Source organism: Stenella coeruleoalba, assembly GCF_951394435.1.
Source record: "Stenella coeruleoalba genome assembly, chromosome: 6".
In the NCBI taxonomy this organism is placed as follows: domain Eukaryota; kingdom Metazoa; phylum Chordata; class Mammalia; order Artiodactyla; family Delphinidae; genus Stenella; species Stenella coeruleoalba.
In genome coordinates, this window is record NC_137151.1 from 95233445 (window position 1) to 95254509 (window position 21065).

The following is a 21065-nucleotide window of genomic DNA, read 5'->3' on the forward strand; positions in this document are numbered from 1 at the left end:
ACACATACACTCAGCCTGTTTCCTCCGCGCCTCCTCCCCCCGGGGGGCGGGTCTCTTTCTCTTTAAAGAGCAGAAGGTCTCCTCGCAAACCCAGGCTCTCTAAGGCCCCGGGGGCCCGGGGCCCGAGCTGCTTGCAGCCAATGGGCGCGGTGGAGCGGCTCGAGCGCGGCTGACGCTGCACCAATGGGCGCTCGCGGGGGGCGGGGGCAGTGGAGGAGACACTATTGTTGATGAGGAGGAGCGGCAGCGGCGGCGGCGGCTGCACCACCTCGTTGCTGCCGGTCGCGGCCCGGGCGCCCCCCGCACCCCGAACTCCGGCTTCGTCACCCGGTCGCGGGGGCCTTCCATCCGGTCTCGAGAATCCTCCCCTTGCAACCCAACAACAACAAAACCCCACGTCTCGCCCAGTCACCGGGGAGGGGGGGAACCATGTCCCAGCGGGTGAGGCGCAATGGGTCCCCCACGCCGGCCGGCTCCCTCGGGGGCGGTGCGGTCGCCACGGCCGGGGGATCCGGGAGCCGCCTGCAGCCCATGAGGGCGACGGTTCCGTTCCAGCTGAAGCAGCAGCAGCAGCAACATGGCAGCCCCACGCGGAGCAACGGCGGCGGCGGCGGCAACAACGGCGGCTGCTGTGGTGGCGCCTCAGGCCCCTCGGGCGGCGGCGGCAGCAGCGGGGCCCCGCGCACTGCCTCGCGCAGCACAAGCCCCACGCGGGGCGGCGGGAGTGCGGCCGCGCGCACCAGCCCCACGGTGGCCACGCAGACGAGCACGTCCTCGACGTCCACGCGAGGCACCAGCCCCACGCGCGGCGCCGCGCCCGGGGCCCGCGGGAGCCCCCCACGGCCGCAGCCCCCGCCGGCGCTGCTGGGCACCGTGTCGTCGCCTTCCTCGTCGCCCACCCACCTGTGGACAGGCGAGGTGAGCGCGGCCCCACCCGCAGCCCGCGTCCGGCACCGGAGGAGGTCCCCGGAGCAGAGCCGAAGCTCCCCGGAGAGGAGGAGCCCGAGCGCCCCTCTTTGCAAAGCAGGTACGTGCTGGGGACCGCGCGAAGAGGGGAAGGCGACGGCGGGAAGGGGTCCCGGGCGCGCGCCGCTGCCGCGCAGGGACTGCGGCGCTGCCGCGGAGCCGGGGTGGCCGGGGGGCGGGGCCGGGGCGGGGCCCGGGAGGTGCGGCCCAGCCTTGTCCGGGCCATCCCCGCGCCCCCTGCGCCGCTCCCTCCCCGGCCGTCTCATTCATGCCTCAGTCGGCCCTACGTTGGTGCCCGTCCCTGGAGGTGCAGCCGCTAACCTTGTGCTTGGCCTGATGTGTTAATGATAAACCTGGGTTTCTGGCCGCCCGCTGGTTACTGCTTACCCTCCCTTGGGGGTGAGGCTGAGTGGTTTGTCACTTCAGTGACATGGTTAATGTTAGTATGGCACATATCTGCTGCTAAGTATTTGTCTTTCACAGAACAGTTTCAGATTTGGGGGATTTGAGTGCACTAGCATAGCAGGTTTGGTTGGGGGTCCCTGAACAGACATGAGGCTCGGAGCATGTTAGCATTTACTAAGATTTGCTAAGTGGGTACAAGAAGTGAGAAGTAAGTTAAGCAAGATTCCTTTGGGGGGTTTATGGGCTTTGTATGAGGCTCTGGTGTATGTCTGTTACACTGATTTTGTGTTTAGGATGAAAACCATTTTTTTTTAAAACAAGATCCAAGATTTGTCTCCCTGTTATTACTTTAGGGACCTAAAAATTGTTTTTCTCTAGACTTGGGAGCTTTTTTTGGGGAAAGTCCTGAATGGAGCTCTTGGGTTCCTTGGGAGTCATTCATAAAGAGGAACTCAAAAGAGGACTTCATATTGTGGAAATGGAAAGAGAAAAAATTTATCATCTGATTGCCTTCGTGTTAGAATCCACTGAAAAGAGAAATGGGTGGTTTTTAGCTTACGTATTAATACTGCCAGCGTATACCTTTGTCTTTCACTGTCTCGGGAATTTCTGTTAGAATCTTTAGGCAGAATGGCTGGATATTTCAGGAAACTTAGTACAGTACTTCCTAACGAAATAGAACAGATGAAGTGGTTTCAAGGGTTCATTCAAAAAATGCAGGGAGTGGGATGAGTCTTTTCTACTGTTTATTTTATCAAAGATTTTAGACAATGGATATTTTCTGGGAAGAGAATTGCCCTGAAGAATGATCAATAGTGTTTTCTGACTAGAAAAAGAATGCTGTTTTAAACCTTCTGAAAATGCAAAATGCTTTTTTTAAACTTTGTTAAAAGAACCCCCTCTTCCTCAAATAATAGCTATTGCTTACTGAGCTCCTCCTTATGGTGGATGATTTACCTACAGGATCTCATTTTAACTCTCACAGGAGATTTTGAGAGGTGAAGTAACTAGTGGTGGAGTGGATATTAGGTACTCCAAAACCATGTCTTTTACATTATATCAAGGAGGTAGTAGCTTGATGTGTAAGATAGAACCTGGGAAATACATAACATACCAAAGTGACATATGTGTTTAGGTTTTGAAGCAACTCTTAGAGGTATCTGGTGGACATAATTGCTTCAGTTTGCATTCAACCTTCTGGAGCTGACATTGTGTGGCAGGTGGAAGGGAAGGAGAGCTACTTAAGTGGGCAGTTAAGATGGAGGAAGGAAGTGGTGACCCCAGTCTGATAACAGAATCTGGCTACCCTCTCAACTATTTGACCTTTAAAGAAGCAGCAACATGATGAAAGCTGGGTTAAGTATTAGCAGTGTGTGGAGGAAGGTGCTCTTTTCTTCTCAACGCTAGAAGGGCTTTATTTGCTGGGATCTCGGACTCCTCCTGTGCCCACTCTTCATGTTTTCCAAAGCTTCTTTCCCTCAGATCTGTCATTCTATAGAGTATTCATGCTGTAAAATTGATTTTCTCATTAGCCCTCTCACTCCCCCCACCAAAAAAACCCCAGAAAAATAAAACCTCTTTTTTCTCCAGTGCAGCACTCTCACCTAGGTGTGAAAAGGGATACTGCCTGTTACTAAGTTATACTGAAGTGAATGTCTGATCGCTTCCTTCCCAGGAATGTGTTTTTGTTTCACTCTAGTGAACTTCCATGCAGAGTGGGACAAATGTTTTCTGATTTTGTCTTCATAGCACAAACTAGACCATTTGCTGTTTTTCTCAGACTCAATCTGGAAGAAAAGGAGAATCTTTTTAATTATGAGACTCCCTTTTAAACATTAAAAAACATTTTTTTCTTATTTTTTAATTGAAGTACAGTTGATTTACAAAGTTTCAGGTGTACAGCAGAGACTCCCTTTTTAAAATTTAAAACATTATTTTTTAAAATATTTATATTAAGTATTTATTTTTGGCTGCGTTGGGTCTTCATTGCTGCACTCGGGCTTTCTCTAGTTGCAGAGAGCGGGGGCTACTCTTTGTTGCCGTGCGCGGGCTTCTCATTGTGGTGGATTCTCTTGTTGCGGAGCATGGGCTCTAGGCATGCAGGCTTCTGTAGTTGTGGCTCGCGGGCTCAGTAGTTGTGGCTCGCAGGCTCTAGAGCGCAGGCTCAGTAGTTGTGGTGCATGGGCTGAGTTGCTCCGTGGCATGTGGGATCTTCCTGGACCAGGGCTCGAACCTGTGTCCCCTGTATTGGCAGGAGGATTCTTAATCACTGCGCCACCAGGGAAGCTCTGAGACTCCCTTTTTGATTGAAGGAGATTACTGCCAGTTTGCAGCCTCAATGAAATGTAGACATGCTTATTGGTAGAGAGCAAGGGCCTACCTTATGAAGTAAACCTCATGTAACTCAGATTCCAGGGTCCATCTGGATCAGGTTGTCAGCTTCTAGGTGTCTATAGGATGAATTGGATGCCCTAATCTTTGTTAGGAATCCAGTCTGAAAGTCCCCTATTTGAAGATCTCAGGATCTTTGAGGGGGTGTCCCTATTCAGTCAGCTCCCTACCCAGTTGCTTTATTTACCCAGGGTTACAGCTAATCATTAGCTAATAGAGAACTTCCTTCACTTGATTTATTACTTTTTGGAAGTAGTTTCAAGCCCAGTGAAAATAAGTGGCGTTTAGAAATGTTAGTAAATAGAATAAAAGGTGGAGGAGGGCAATACATTTTATCTTCTATGTGCTGGGTGCTTTACGTATGTTATATATTAAAATAGGATTATCATCCCATTTTGTAAAAGAGCACAGGGAGCCTGCCTAATATTACATAGGTGGTAAACGGCAGAGGGAGGGAGACGCAAGAGGGAAGAGATATGGGAACATATGTATATGTATAACTGATTCACTTTGTTATAAAGCAGAAACTAACACACCATTGTAAAGCAATTATACTCCAATAAAGATGTTAAAAAAAAAAACAGAAAACCCCCAGAGTATTCAATATAAGTTAATCCAAGCACCCATTCCTGACACGTATCTTAAAATTCCCACCTTCAGTGCCTGGCATCTCCACGGGAAGTGGTTTGTCGTTAGGAACTGAGATATGCTTAGAAAAGGTAACTAGGCAACGGTGTTAACTGTAGATAAAATGGTGAAGAAGACAAAGTTTTTATGCCTTCCCTCCTTTTACCTGACTTTGTCTTACTCTATACAGTGTCAAATAGATATATTACAAATAGGTGGCATAAAGAGGATAGGAGTATAGGCTTTGGGTAGACATTCTGGGTTTTAATACTGTGTTCCACCACTTAGAAGCCATGTCATGTGGGGAAGCGATTAACTTTCTAACCCTTAACTTTCTCATTTGTAAGGTGATAATGATATTTACTTCATATGGTGCTAAGGATTAAATGAAAGAAAATTGAGAAATACTCAGCACAGTACCTCAGTATAAAAGTTAGCTATTGTGTATCATACTAGTTTTGCTTCTAGTTTTAGTGGATGTAACATAAATTGCCAGTGTAGGCTTAGTTTTCATGGTCATATGAAATTTCGAGTTGCAAAGAACATCCAGAACTGTTTCTCAGCGTGTGGTCTGTGCCTTATCTGTACCAGATTCACTCAGGGTCTTTGTTAAAAATGCAAGTTCCCAGACCCTACTCCAGACCTTGAAAGTACCCCCCACACACACCCCGTTGATTTTGCTGAACTCTAAATTTGAAAAACAGTCACTAGAAGCACTGAAGGGAAATAGTTTGAAAACTCCTCATTAGAGAAAAGGGCATTAGTACAGTGTGTATAAAAGTTATTTTTGCAGTGTGGCTGGCTGATAGGTAGATAGCAAGTTGTGTTTTTGCTAATTTTCCCCTTACTTTGATGTATTATGTTGTGTATGAATTTGGTTGTTTATTGAGGTGGGGGTGTGGCAAGAGCAGCAACAAGAGATGGATTTCTCTGGACTAATAATCAGGAAGTAGTATAACAGACCTTCAAATTTGCAGCATCTTAGACTTCTGCTTTCTAGTACTTTGTGAAGTACATAACTTTAAGAATTAGGTGTTTCTCTAACATTTGAAGGATTGCTGGTAACTTCACACAGTCAGGGGAATCCTTTTGGTTTATAGTATTTGTATTTTACAAACACTGAAGTTGAGGCAAGTAGAAACTTACTATTAATTCAGCATCTTGGCTAGTAGAGTTTGTATTGAATTAAGTTCAATTCTGTAAGCTTTGATTGAAGAATGTAAAAGAGAGAACTCCAGAGACTCACAAACCAGCCATGTAAGATAGGTTCATAAGTATATAATATGAGTACTTTGGGTTCATAGAGAAGTGAGTAATTCTGTGGGGAGTGGGTATAGAAGTTCTGTCAGAGGAGATGGCTTTTGCTTTGGGTTGGAAAGAGAGAAACAGAACTTTACAGCTGGATCATAGAAGTGTGAAAATATACATATCATATTCAGTCCTGTGTCTTAAAACGTAGAGTATAGGATGTTGGGGAGAAAAGAGAGCAAGCAGTCAAGAAAGAGAGTAGAAAGGTAAGTTTTCAGAATGGCCTTGAATAGAATATATGAATGTATCCCATGGATAATACCTCTGGAGCCAGATTGTTGGAGTTCAAATCTTGGCATTACTGCTTACTTAGTAGTAGCTATTTAACTTTAGGCAAATTCACTTCACCTGTAAAATGGGAATGCTGACTAATAGTACAGCTGACCCTTGAACAAAGCAGGTTTGAATTGCCCTGGTCCACTTATATGTGGATTTTTAAAAAATAAATAGTACAACAATATATATGATCCAAAGTTGGTTGAATCTGCACATGCGGAACTGTGGGACCAGATGGCTGAATCTAAAGTTATATGCGGATTTTCTACTATGCAGAGAGTCGGTGGCCTTAAACCCTCGTTGTTCAAGGGTCAACTATTAATATTTTACAATAGAGGATTGTTAGAAAGATAAAATCTTTGTAATCTCTTTGTGGGTGTAGGAAGGAATCTCTTGATATTAGCTATTTTCACATCATTTTTTTTTTTTTTTTTTTTTTTGCGGTACGCGGGCCTCTCACTGTTGTGGCCTCTCCCATTGTGGAGCACAGGCTCCGGACACGCAGGCTCAGCGGCCATGGCTCACGGGCCCAGCCGCTCCGCGGCACGTGGGATCTTCCCGGACCGGGGCACGAACCCGTGTCCCCTGCATCGGCAGGCGGACTCTCAACCACTGCACCACCAGGGAAGCCCTCACATCATTTTTATCATCCTCATCATGCAAGAGTTGAGATATTAAAAGTTAATTTGTTATATTAGTGGTATTTATATTCTTGGAATGCATAGTGTTGATAAATATTTAGAATGAATAGGCTATGAATTTGACATGGAGAAGACTGTAGGATAGTAACTCACAACAGCATCGAGCACATGAATTTAAGTGCTATGGCAGTGGGAATGGCAAGGATAAAAGAGATTGAGGAGACCTGGATTCAGTACAGTAACCTGTTGGATGTAGGGACTGAGAAAGGAGGAGTTGAGGATAATAGTTGCTTATCTTAATTGAGATAAGCGACACAGTGAGGAATGCTGGTTTGGGAAGAGAACAGTGAGTCCAGTTCTGGACATACTTAGTTTGTGCTCTCAGGACATCCAGATAATTTTCTAAATTGTGGCAAGTATAGTTTTAGAACTTGGGGATACAGATTGGAGGCAGAAAATTGGCACTCATTTATTTCAGCTCAGTAAACATTCGTTTAACCCATACTTTATGCTAAGCATTTGCACGTGGGCGATACTTGAAATAACTAATCACTAGGATGGATAAGATGATAGGAGAATGCTGAGGATACAACTCTGGGAGAAAACAAGCATTTTAAGGGTAGAAAGAAAAGTCAATGAATAAGCCTGAGAATGTGGTGGTAGAATAGTGTTGAGAAAGCCAAAAGAAAGATTTGGATTTCAAGGAGGAGATGATAAAGATTTTCAGATTCTCTGAAGATAACAAGTATGCTGAGCCTGGAGAATAGACTTTGGAATTTGACATTTCGGTCCATTGCTGACCTTTGAGTAGCATGTTGGATGCACAAATCAGATTAAAGTGGTGGGTGAGGAAGTAGAGGTAATGATTATAAATTACTTTTTTGTTTTTAAGATTTTTTTTTGATGTGGATCATTTTTAAAGTCTTTATTGAATTTGTTACAATACTGCTTCTGTTTTATGTTTTGGTTTTTTGGCACGAGGCATGTGGGATCTTAGCTCCCCGACCAGGGATTGAACCCACACCCCCTGCACTGGAAGGTGAAGTCTTAACCACTGGACCGCCAGGGAGGTCCCTAAATTACTCTTATGGAGTATAAAATACCCATATGTCACTGTAAGGAAGGAATGTGACAAAACAGGATGAAGAATTGAGCTAAGTTCATTTGTTTATAGGATGGGGAGAACTTCAGCATGTTTTATAGGTTTGGGGAAAGGATTCACAGGAGAATGAACGATTGCAGATTCAAGAGAAGGAAATAATAGATGGAGCAAGGTCATGGAAAATGTGAGAGGCAGTGGAATCCAGCACATGGTGTAGTCAGGAAGTCTCAGAAACGACTAAGGTCACTTCTTTCTCTGAGGATGGAGAGGAGGTAAGGGTGGGTTAAGATAACTCAGCAATAGATAAGAGGGGAATTGAGAAAGTAAGCTACTTCCATCTCCAAACTACTTAAAGAAATAGCGTGTTTGTCAAATACTGTACTTTAAAATTTAAATTCTATTTTTATCAAAGTACATGTATGTAATTTAAAATGTCATATGGCACTAAACTTATAATCAAATAAAGTGTTTCCCTGCCACATCTCTCTCCACTCCCACTTTTTGCCTCCTAGAGACAGCCACTTTCACGTCTTAGTGGTTTCCTCTGGTGTTTACCTACATATTTCTAAATAACATACTGATATGATTCAGGATTTCCTTTTTTAAAATTAATTAATTAATTAATTTTTGGCTGCATTGAGTCTTCGTTGCTGTGCGTGGGCTTTCTCTAGTTGCAGTGAGCGGGGGCTACTCTTTGTTGTGGTGCACGGGTATAAATACCCTCAAAGTTTTCTCTTGCTTTCTGCATTGTCCTCAGAGCCCTTTTTGTCTTGAACTTTGTCTTTCATGTTAGAACCTTTCCTTAGTTTTCTGTTAATATTTAAATAAGACACAAAATTGCTCATTAGGTTTTCAGTCTGTCTGGGTCAGGCTGGTAGACTGGAATATCTTAAAGTAGAACAAGGATGCTGGGTCTCTCAAATGTAGTTTTTTTTCCCTTCTCTTGGGCCAGTTTCCCCTGGGTAGAGTCCTACAATATCAGGCCTGAGGATATGTCTTGTGCCCTTAAATACAGAGCCTGTCTAGTTAATCTCTCTCACGCAGTTTCTCCCAATCTTTTTGCTTTGGAGAAACCCTTGGAATAATTTCCGTTTCTCAGGGAACCTCTGCATTTGTGATCAGTAAGTTGAGATATGATCAAGTAATAGTGCTGTTCTGAGTACAGACTGATTTCTCTGTGGATCTTTTTATTTGGCCAATTTATACGCTTATTCATTTTGTATAGTTTTCACCTCTACCCTTCTTGGACAAAAACATAGTTAAGCTTAGCTTACCTTTCTTGAACTTAATTCCTTTTTATAGATTTTCTTTTATAACTCATAAGGCAACCACAGTATGTTGTGATTAAATAATTGGCTTAAGCCAAATGGGATTTAAGTTTTCTAAAGGTAGGCTCAGTAGATTTAATTTAAATAAAGTTAGTAAAGTTATTTTTTTACAGTGTGAAAATTTATTGGCAAGGTTGTACAGTCAAGCTACTAAAGCCATAAGCCATTGTTTAAGAGTTTGAAAAATTTCCTTGAGTAAATTGCCATGTCTCAAATATAGGTTTAGCAGAATTATTGTGCACATATGTTGATTTCTTGACCTCATTTGTACTCTGTACATAAAAATTGATATTTAAGAAATTTATCTCTTTAAGGTAAAACGTGTTCTTGGGTTGTGTGTGTGTGTTTTCTGTACATATAGTCAGTTCTGAGTTGAACTTGAAATAAGCACACCCACATTTCGTTTTCAAATGAAATGAAACCTTTCTTTCCTAGCTCTTGATGTTTGTTAAACAAAAAGTTTGTTTATTCATATAAGAAGTTGAAAATGTAGCAAGTTATTCATTGCTTTCCTGTGAATGACAGGATACTTTTCTTTCCACAGAAGTCTGGGACTTGTATCAGGGCAGATCAGGAAATCTTAATTTGAGTTTATAATCGGACTGCATTTAGACTGGTACCGCTTAGACGTCTGCTTTCAAAACTTCGTTGAAACCTCTTTTCTGCTGTTGCCTCCTTTCCTGTCTGTTGTCCTTGTGAGTTACACGTTTTTATTCCTTCAGTATTATTTTAAATTTATTTATTTTATTTATTTTTGGCTGTGTTGGGTCTTCGTTCCTGTGGGCGGGCTTTGTCTAGTAGTGGTGAGTGAGGGCTACTCTTCATTGTGGTACACAGGCTTCTCATCGCGGTGGCTTCTCTTGTTGCGGAGCACGGGCTCTAGGCGCGTGGGCTTCAGTAAATGTGGCATGCGGGCTCAGTAGCTGTGGCTCGCGGGCTCTAGAGCACAGGCTCAGAGCTGTGGCGCACGGGCTTAGTTGCTCCACAGCATGTGGGATCTTCCCGGACCAGGGCTCGAACCCGTGCCCCCTGCATTGGCAGGTGGATTCTTAACCACTGTGCCACCAGGGAAGCCCCAGTATTATTTTAATGGGAAGTCTTTGCTACTGTTTCTTATAAAGCTAGCATGCAGTCAAGGTGAAATTATCTATAGTTTATTCCAAAATAAAAATCTATATAGCATTTTTAACTGACCTATGCTTCTTTATGAGCTAGTGTAAAGTTCTTTCGGAAGTAAATTTAAATTTTGAGGGGAGTTCTTGCCCCCAAGGAGCTGATTCTGGAATTGTATGCTTTACAGTTTTCCTACCAGCATGTATTCCTCTTTCCTTCCTTCCCCTCTTTTCCTCCCCTTCCCCTGCCTCCCTTTCTTCCTGCCCTCCCTCCCTCTCTCCCTCTTCCTTCCTTCCTTCCTTTTTTTCTTTCTTCCCTTCCTCCCTTCCTCCTTTCTTTCTTTCTTTTTTTCTTTCCTTCTTTCTTTCTTTCTATGCAGGTAATATATGCACATGATAAAAATTATAAGTGGTAAAAGAAAATACAATATGCAGTCTCCCCCTACTTGCCTTAAATTCGTTCTTCTCAGAGAAATCCAGTTAGCTGTTTCTTTTGCATTATTCCACATTTATTCTCTGTGCATACAAATGTATGCACATGTGACTTTACATATAGGTATATTATGGACCATATGTTATTTCTTCAGGCTTCTGTTTTGTTATTTAGATCATTTCCCGTCTTTTGCTGTTAAATAGTCCTGTGTTGAACATTCTTATTTATACTTCTTTGTGCATTTATAAATAAGCTTATCTGTAGGATCAATTCTTAGAAACGAATTTCTTGGTCAAAGATGTACATTTTTCTTTCTATTGTAAAATATATTTCAGGAGTTGATATCAGTTCAGACTTTAATTCCAAGATCCTGTTTCTTTTTCCCTGTCTTCTTTTGGATTATTTTTTATATTTCATTTTATCTCTACTATTAGTTGTCAGTTACACCTTTTTTCATTATACTCTTGGTGTTTGTGCTACAGCAGCGCTTTCCAAAAGAACTTCCTGCAGTGATGGAAATGTTCTGTATCTGTGTTATCTAATAGTTCATGTTAGAACCTTATATTAATATACTTCCATTTCCCACCTCCCATCTTTTGTGCTGTTGTCCACTATTTTGCTTTTCTGTTATAAATTCCACAGTGCATTGTTATTCTTTTTACTTTAGATGGTTAATTATGTTTTAAAGCAATTAAGAATAAGAAAAACATCTTTTATCTTTATTCTCATTTTCACCACACTTAATTTCTTTGTATGAAATAGGGTGGTTGTAGTGTGAATGAAGAAAGGATTATTTGAGAAGCAAAGAATTAATAGGACTTGTTAACTGATTAGATTTGAGGGGTGAGGAAGATGAGAGAGCATAATTATGGCTGAGATTTTTTTGTGTGTGTGTGGTACGCGGGCCTCTCACTGCTGTGGCCCCTCCTGCCGCGGAGCACAGGCTCCAGACGTGCAGGCCCAGCGGCCATGGCTCACTGGGCCCAGCCGCTCCGCGGCATGTGGGATCTTCCTGGACCAGGGCACGAACCCGTGTCCCCTGCATCGGCAGGCGGACTCTCAACCACTGCACCACCAGGGAAGCCCATGGCTGAGATTTTGAACCTACCTGGGTGGTTGAGTTAATAATGTTGTTGTTATTACCTGGTTTCATAAATGCTGTTATATTCCATATGCATACATAGTAGGCCATGGACTCGGGGCATAATGCACTAAAATTTTTAACACTTCAGAAGTAACAAATAATAATAATATGGAAAACTTGGAAGATTAAAAAAAAGTCTTTTTTTTTTCCTCCCTGTATATACCCTTCCAATTTACTATACTTAAAATTTTGTGATTGCTGGGGACTTCCCTGGCAGTCCAGTGGTTAAGACTTAGCCTTCCAACGCAGGAGGTGCGGGTTGGATCCCTGGTCAGGGAGCTAAGATCCCACATACCTTGAGGCCAGAAAACCAAAACAAAACAGAAGCAATATTGTAACAAATTCAATAAAAACTTTAAAAATGGTCCACATCAAAAAAATCTTTTAAAAAATCTTTAAAAAAAATTTTTATAATTGTTATTTTACTTGCTGTTCTACTGGGATTTACTGAGATCTATCTGGTATTTTCTGGAAAACCATTTCGCATTAATTATGTTTTTCCATTGTGCATGTATACTGATATTTTTTAAAGGTAAGGACAAGTGATGTCTGTTTACATTATTTTAGAACCCATGCTCACTCTGTGCAGAGCAACTCAAAAGGCATTGAGAAGGCGTCCTGACCTTATGGACTTCAGAATTAGAGAGACAATATGGATTTTTGTAATATTCAAGGGTTAATAATAAAAATAAGAAAATATATAGTATTACTAAGAAGAGTAGTACTTAAGTGCAAAAGCCTGATATGGCCCTGTGGGACTCTGTCGAGATTCTGAGTGCTTTGTGTGCAGTCAGGAATTGCTAGGTGACTTGCAGGATAGACATTCTTCACTTCTCTAGAAAGCAGTTGCCATTAATGCTATCCCTAGGAATTCCTGGAAAGTCTACTGGAAATAGATTTAGTGTCACAGGAATGCTTTTATCCGACTTCAGAGATGTCTCCATTGTATAAGGAAGAATTAGGACCCACACCTTTGGACAATCTCCCTACCAATTAAACTCCCCCCCCCATATGTATTGCCTACCCAGTACCTCCCTTGTAATTAAATCTGTCACTGTCTCCCCTCAGTTGGGGTAAAATGCAAGATTTAAATGAGACCCAATAAAAACATTGTTCAGATGAATGAATGGATGGCTGTGAAGCCTTGTCACAGTTAGACTTCATACCTTTTCTTTAGTTTTATCAATTCAGTGTGTATGACAGAGTACATCATTGTTTTCATTTGTATTTCCTTACATATTTCCTGGGGTCATAGAGAGTATTTAAGATAATATATTTAATTACCTCATATAGTAGCCATGTAATACAATTTAATAAGAAATAATAGCTCTTATTAATAACAGGGTTGAATATTCTTTTTATTTATTTATTTATTTATTTATTTTTGGCCACGCTGTGTGGCTTGTGGGATCTTAGTTCCCTGACCAGGGTTGAACCTGGGCCACGGCAGTGAAAACACCTAGTCTTAACCACTGGACTGCCAGGTTATTCCTGAATATTCTTTTTAAATGCTTGTTCACTCTTTATGTGACGTATGTTAATTCTGTTTGTATCTGTTGACTCACCATTTTACTCACTGAGGATGTAATTAACTTTTTTAGCTCTTACTGTTTTTAAAAGGTTTGCCTTATTTGGGCAGGTGTGTGGGGTGTCAGGTTTATTGAGGTATAATTTACATACACTAAAATTTATCCTTTTCAATATACTGTTTTTTTTTAAATTTTTATTTTATTTTTAATTGAAGTATAGTTGATTTACACTGCTGTGCCAATCTCTGCTGTACAGCAAAGTGACTCAGTTATACATATATAGACATTCTTACGATATACTGTTGTATGAATTTTGACAAAGAGCACAAAGAGCACAGTTGTATAATCACAACCACCATCAAGGTATAGAACATTTCTATCACCCATAAAGTTTTCTCATGCCTTTTTTTTTTTTTTTTTTTGTGGTACGCGGGCCTCTCACTGTTGTGGCCTCTCCCGTTGCGGAGCACAGACTCCGGACGCGCAGGCTCAGCGGCCATGGCTCACGGGCCCAGCCGCTCCGCGGCATGTGGGATCTTCCTGGACCGGGGCACGAACCTGTGTCCCCTGCATCCGCAGGTGGACTCTCAACCACTGCGTCACCACGGAGGCCCCTCATGCTTTTTAAAGTCATTCCCCTCAGGGGTTGCTAGGCCATAGCCACCACTGATTTGTTTATGGTTCCTTTAAGTTTTACTTTTTTCAGAATATCATGTAAGTGAGATGTATAGGACTTAGCCTCTTTAGTCTGGCTCCAGTTGCTTAGCATAATGCATTTGAGATTCATTCATGTTGTTGAATGTATCAGTAGTTCACTACTTTTATTTCTGAGTAGTATTCCATAATATAGCGGTACCCCAGTTTGTTTATTCATTCACCAGTTGAAGAATATTTGGGGACTTGCATTCCTGATATTGGAAATCTGTATCTTCACTATTTTCCTTAGACAGTCTGACTAGAGGTGTATGATTTTTATACATCTTATCCCAGAATCAGCTTTTGGTTTAATTTACATTGTTGTATTTCTGTTTCATTGATTGCTGTTCCTGTCTTTATTATTTTCTTTGTTCCACTTGCTTTGAGTTTAGTTTGCTCTTTTTCTGGTTTCTTGGACAGAAGTTTAAATTATTGATTTGACCTTTTCTAATAGAAGCATTTAATGCTGTATATCTTTCTCTAAGCAGTTGTTTAGCTTCATCCCACAAAATTTAATGTGTTTTATTTTCATTTTAATTCATTCAAGATATTTTCTAGTTTCCCGGAGACTTCTTCTTTGACTTGTGGGTTATTTAGAAGGATTTTGTTCAATTTCTAAGTATTTGAGTGTTTCCAGATAGCTTTCTTTTATTGATTTTTAGTTTGATTCCACGTCAGAGAACATACTTTCTGTGAGTTCATTTCTTTTAAATTTGTTAAGGTTAATCCCTGGATATGGTCTACCCTGACAAATGGTTCATGTGCCGGGTGGAGAGTTCCATAAATGTCAGTTAGATAAATTTGATTGATAGTGATTTTTAGGTCTTCTATATTCTTGCTGATTCTCTATTTGTTTTATCAATTACTGAAGGAGGAGTGTTGCATTCTCCAAATATCAGAGTGGGTTTTTCTTTCATTCCTGTTAGCTTTTGCTTTGTGTATTTTGAAGTTTTTGTTTGTTTTTTATAAATTTATTTATTTATTTATCTTTTTTTGGCTGCTTTGGGTCTTCGTTGCTGCGCATGGGCTTTCTCTAGTTGCTGTGAGCAGGGGGCTGCTTTTCATTGCAGTGCCTTCTCTTGTTGAGGAGCACAGGCTCTAGGCACGTGGGCTTCAGTAGTCGTGGCTTGCAGGCTCTAGAGCTCAGGCTCAGTAGTTGTGGCGCATGGGCTTATTTGCTCTGTGGCATGTGGGATCTTCCCGGACCAGGGCTCGAACCTGTGTCCCCTGCATTGGCAGGCAGATTCTTAACCACTGCACTACCAGGGAAGTCCCTGTTTTTGTTTTTAATGTGCAGGACCATTTAAGAATTATGTCTTTTGGAATTGACCCTTTCATCATTATGCATTTTCTTTTGGCTTAGGTAATTTTCTTTGTTCTGAAGTCCACTTTGATTAGTGTTTGGAATAGTGGCTGGTGAGGAGATAACGGATATGTAGTGAAGTGGACATCTGGCATGGCTCAGCCACAGGATAATGGATAAGGTTATAGAATAATAGTAAGGAAGATAATAGTAATGTTAGAAGTAAAACCACTTTCAAAGCAGCATACATATGCCTGGTCAAAACAACTAGGTTCTAAAACTTTTCTTGAGAAGCACCTGTCACATCAGTGGGCAGAACTACCCTACACGCATAAACTTTGGTTTATCTAGAATGTAAACATTTAGGAAGCACAATTTAAAAAAAAAATCTGTTTTATCTTTCTAAAGAGAGATGAGTAATAGTAATTCTCTTCTGACATAAGGATTTATTTAAAAGAATGTTATAATGTGTAGTATAGAGCAGTGAATTTTGGATCTGATTTTCATTATTTTTCTGTATCAGCAAAGAGAAAGGAAAGGAAGTAATACTTGAATTCATGCACCATGCATTGGATGCATGCCTCAAAATTAGGCTGTATTTGTTCCCATTTCATAAATGAGGATACTCAGGCCCAGGAAGTTAAGTAATGTAGTGTTTTAAAGAGTTACTAAGTGTGGGATTTCGACTAATGGATATTTAGTTTTGAGGCCTCTGTTTTATAAATCTTGTCACAGTATTATGTAATATTACTTACATATTTGGCCAACACTGAGTACCTATTATGAATAGGTATCATACAAACCTGGATGGTTTGAAAGAACACAAAAATAAAGCACAATATATACTAGATGTTCCTCCCTTCTTGCTTCTAGTTGGAGGAGTATCAAGTAGAGCCTTTAAGACTGCCTAGTATAGGATTGCCATTAGTCTTAAGGGAAGGATAGAGAATAAATGCACTGATAAATCAGTGGATGGAGTGATCTGGGAAAATTGGTTAGAACAGGTTGGAAAAAAGGGCATTTTAAGTAGAAATATTTTTCAGCCTTTTAAACTCACATCTTGATTTGGTAAACACAAATATTATGCTGTGATGTTGTTAGAAATTTCAAAGCAAACATAGTTTAAAAAAGAGAGCAGTGGTGATTCTAGGAGAAAAAAATTGTAATTCCTAAAAAACGCATACTTTTCTATATCAATCATGTAATATCAGTGTACATGGGTCTGCTTACTTGCCAGTAGGCTTGCCAATCCCACATAGTGTGGAATCTGAGTTTTTTTTATTTATGGAAACCTGATTTTATTGCCAGAAGTACAATAAAAAATATGAGCTTTGTAAAATAACTTATCAAGAGAGGATAAAGTTTGCTTTTTTTTTTTTTTTTTTTTGTGGTACACGGGCCTCTCAGTGTCGTGGTCCCTCCCATTGCGGAGCACAGGCCCCGGATAAGCAGGCTCAGTGGCCATGGCTCACAGGCCCAGCCACTCCACGGCATGTGGGATATTCCTGGACCGGGACCTGGACCCTGCATCGGCAGGCGGACTCCCAACCACTGCGCCACCAGGGAAGCCCTGGCAGGAGGATTCTTAACCACTGGGCCACCAGGGAAGCCCAAAGTTTGCTTATTTTTTGGGCAGCAAACTAGAAGACATTTCCCCCTGAAATTCTCCAGATTGTTTTTTTTTTTTATAGCATATGCAAAGTTATGCAGCCATAACCATTATATAATTGCAGGACATTTTCATCACCCCAAGAGGAACATCTTTTTCTTTTTTAATTTAATTTTGGCTGCGTTGGGTCTTCATTGCTGCACACGGACTTTCTCTAGTTGTGGTGAGCAGGGGCTACTCTTCGATGAAGTGCCTTCTCTTGTTGCTACTCTTTGTTGCTGAGTGTGGGCTTCTCATTGCAGTGGCTTCTCTTGTTGCAGAGCACAGGCTCTAGGCGTGCAGGCTTCAGTACTTGTGGCGTGTGGGCTCAGTAGTTGCGGCGCACGAGCTTTAGGACATGTGGGCTTGATAGTTGTGGCTCGCGGGCTCTAGAGCTCAGGCTCAGTAGTTGTGGCGCATAGGCTTAGTTGCTCCACAGCATGTGGGATCTTCCTGTACCAGGGCTCAAACCCTTGTCCCCTGCATTGGCAGGTGGATTCGTAACCACTGCGCCACCAGGGAAGTCTCCTCCAGATTGTTTTTTCAAAATTACTTTGTTAACTGAGTCAAGCTTAAATTATAAAAACTATCCTCGGAGATATTTTGGCCAAGAGGGAACGTAACTAAAGAAATGTTCCTCACATTGTTTCAAATGGAATTTTCAGACATGTCATTGTAAAAGTATTTCCTTAAATCATCCTTCAGAAAAAATACCAGGTGAGTATTGCTTTTTTTCTTTGAAATCCTTATTTTTGAGTGTTTTATTGGGTCAAAAATGAAGAAATATTAAAGCACCAATTTGATTTATCCAGTTTTTGGATTTTTCCTTTGTTTGCTTGAGGTAGGGTTTTTCTAGACTCTTGGGTTGTAAATGACAACCCAGCTTAAACTAAGTAGAATGACATTTGAATTGGTGAAATTCTGAATAACCAAGAGCTTGGATAGGTCTGTCCAAGGATGAAATGCTTTCAGGATAGAGTCTCAAAATCCTTTAATTTTTCATTTGTGTCTATCTGTTAGTTTCATTCTGTCCTTCTGTCTCAAATCAGTAGGCCTTTATTGAATACCTGTTATGTGCTAGACATGATTTTAGTTGCTGGAGAAACAGGTGATGAAATAAGACAAACTTAAGTCTGTGTCCTCAAGGAGCATTCTTTCTAGTCAGGGACTTGTTCTACATAGCAGGGAACAAGGCTGGAGACCATTACAGACTTTATTTTCATCTGCAAGATCCATGAGGCAAGAGGGCTTTTTCCTCCACCAACTCCAGCTAGAAAAATTCCAGGGAAGGACTGTGTTAGGTTGTGTGCCCATTCTAGAATCAGTTACTGCACCCAGAAGGATGAGATATTGTTATTAACTAAGCCTGGGTCATTTACACACAGTATTCAGGAACCAGTCTGTTACCGAAAGAAGGGAAGGGATGTGTAAAGACAGGCAAAGATAGTAGCTCTTCCTTGGTGTTTGTATTTTGAAGTTTGATTTCTTGTATTCAATGCTTCAAGTAAACTTAGCACATATGCCAATGCTTTACTAATTTTGAAAACTTAAAAATGTTGGTCTTTCTCCTCATTTCTAAATCTAAGGTAATTGTGATCTTCAGTTTGATATGTGAAGAGCCAGACAAATAATTTAATGTATTGCTTCCCACATAATTTACCATATTGTTAGGAAAGTTGTAGTCTTCTAGATTATAAAGACACAGTTTTGAAAGTTAATGTTGCGTGGTGTTTTAGTTTGGGTTTCTCCATAAGAAGATCCAGCAACAAGGATTTGTTTGTTTGAATCTAGGAAGGGGTGTTGAGGAAGTAGTGAAGAGACAGGGAAGGGACAAGAGCCAATAAGAATGCATTAATAAGGAGAATACCACAGTGGGCAACTGGAACTCAATCCTGCTAAGCACTTCTGATAGATCATGTAGAACATACCTCAGGATTGTCTCATTGAGGGGATAAGGAAGCTGGGGTATTTATCCACCACCTCTTGTCCCTCAGTGGTTGAAGGTTTTAGGGATGTTAACTTCTAGCCACTTCTGCTTGGCCTGCTGCCTAGTTGAGTGTGCTCCTTCAGTTAGAGAAAGCTCTTAGGCAGAGAGGGACAGATACTTGAGAACTGTCCAGAGAGCTGTCCATAGAAACTGCAAGTGCTCTCCATAGTGGCTGTGAATGGATATAGGTAGTGCATTGATAGATTCAGGTATAAATGGTGAGAGATATTGTATATCTTTAAAATAGGTGAGTTTTTCCTTTGATTTTTCACCAAAATTCCCATGTAGTGCTAGAACAACATACGTACCTACACTTACCTCCCACCCCAGTTCAGTTCATTTGCTCTACATTATGATAGTTAACAGTGTCTGCTGAAATACAGCCCAGAAATTTTAGTGACGTAACAAAGGTTTATCATGGCCAGTGTAGCTTTGGTGGCTTTCCGGCAGAGCTTTCCTCCAATGACTCAGAGACCCAAGCTGAAATTCCACTGTCTCAGAGTACTTTCCACGATGTGGATAGGAGAAAGCTTCTTACTTTCAGCTTTGAACATGTCACTTCAATCATAGCGCATGGCCAGAACCAGTTACCTGGCTGCAGCTTAACTAGAAGGAAGGCACTGTCTCTGACTCATCTGGCAATGAAGAATTTTCACTCAGCTGTCAAGGTTTCATTTATTTTAATGGTGGTCTCTGAGACCCATAAATCACATTTCTTCTTCCTTAATTGTATATTGAGCATATGCAGTTAACTGCTGTTTCCTTTATTGATGGATATATCACAAACAGTAAAAATAAAGAGCAGTTATTTAGTTATTCACAAAATTGAAGATTGTTACATTAACATTAATTTGGTATCCAGCAAAGAAATGCAGCAGAATTTCTTAATTTCCTCTTTAACTAAAGTTTTGGCACCACTTGGTATATGTTTTCAAAAGGGTTGTTCCAGTGGGTAATTTACTCTATATGAACAAATGGTAGCAGAGTGTAGGATGGGATGGTGGGAGGGAGAAGCTGAAGGCAGACTAGATTGATGCAGTTGTCAAAGCAAGAAGTGATGAAACCTGAAATTAGGATGGTAGTAATGGGTATGGAAAGGAAGGAGTGATGAGAAGGGTATTGTCCTGGTGAATCTTACAGTTTTTGTTTGAGAGGGTTTACAGGAGAGGAAAAGGTTAAGTGATTTTGGGAAGCCAATAGGGCTTCTACCTCAGGGCTTTTTCAGAAGTTGCTCTTTTCTCCAGCTGGGTCACTCCTCAGATACTCTTTCCTGTCTCCTGTTGTCTGTTCAAGGTCCAAAGTCAAATGTCACCCGGCCAGAAAGGCCTTCCCTAACTTCTGTATAAAGTGGCAACCTCATACAGTTCACTCCCCAGGTCCTTTGCCCTACTTTTCCCCTATTATTAGCACCTAACATATGTTGGTTTTATGGTCTCACTTCCCCTATTAGAATATAAATTTTCCAGTAGCAGGGACCTTTCTCTGTAATAGATATTCAATAAATGTTTATTTACTTCTTTTTTTACATCTTTATTGGAGTATAATTGCCTTACAATGGTGTGTTAGTTTCTGCTTTATAACAAAGTGAATCAGTTATGCAGATACATATGTTCCCATATCTCTTCCCTCTTGCGTCTCCCTCCCTCCCACCCTCCCTATCCCACCCCTCCAGGCGGTCACGAAGCACCGAGCTGATCTCCCTGTGCTATGCGGCTGCTTCCCACTAGCTATCTACCTTACGTTTGGTAGTGTATATATATGTCCATGCCTTTCTCTCGCTTTGTCACAGCTTACCCTTCCCCCTCTCCATATCCTCAAGTCCATTCACTAGTAGGTGTGTGTCTTTATTCCTGTCTTACCCCTAGGTTCTTCATGACATTTTTTTCCTTAAATTCCATATATATGTGTTAGCATATGGTATTTGTCTTTCTCTTTCTGACTTACTTCACTCTGTATGACAGACTCTAGGTCTATCCACCTCATTGCAAATAGCTCAATTTCCTTTCTTTTTATGGCTGAGTAATATTCCATTGTATATATGTGCCACATCTTCTTTATCCATTCATCCGATGATCGACACTTAGGTTGTTTCCATCTCCGGGCTATTGTAAATAGAGCTGTAATGAACATTTTGGTACATGACCCTTTTTTCATTATGGTTTTCTCAGG

At 41.3% G+C, this 21065-nt stretch overlaps 1 protein-coding gene across 1 annotated transcript in view; it reads left to right on the forward strand.

The window, feature by feature from the left end:
- The first annotated feature begins 290 nt into the window (after positions 1-290).
- FAM117B (family with sequence similarity 117 member B) overlaps positions 291-21065 on the forward strand; it is an 89803-nt gene continuing 69028 nt past the window's right edge. Inside the window, exon 1 of the mRNA XM_079923589.1 lies at positions 291-1027. Coding sequence (XP_079779715.1) covers positions 430-1027 — 598 coding nt within the window. The 5' untranslated portion in view covers positions 291-429. The remainder of the gene's footprint in view (positions 1028-21065) is intronic.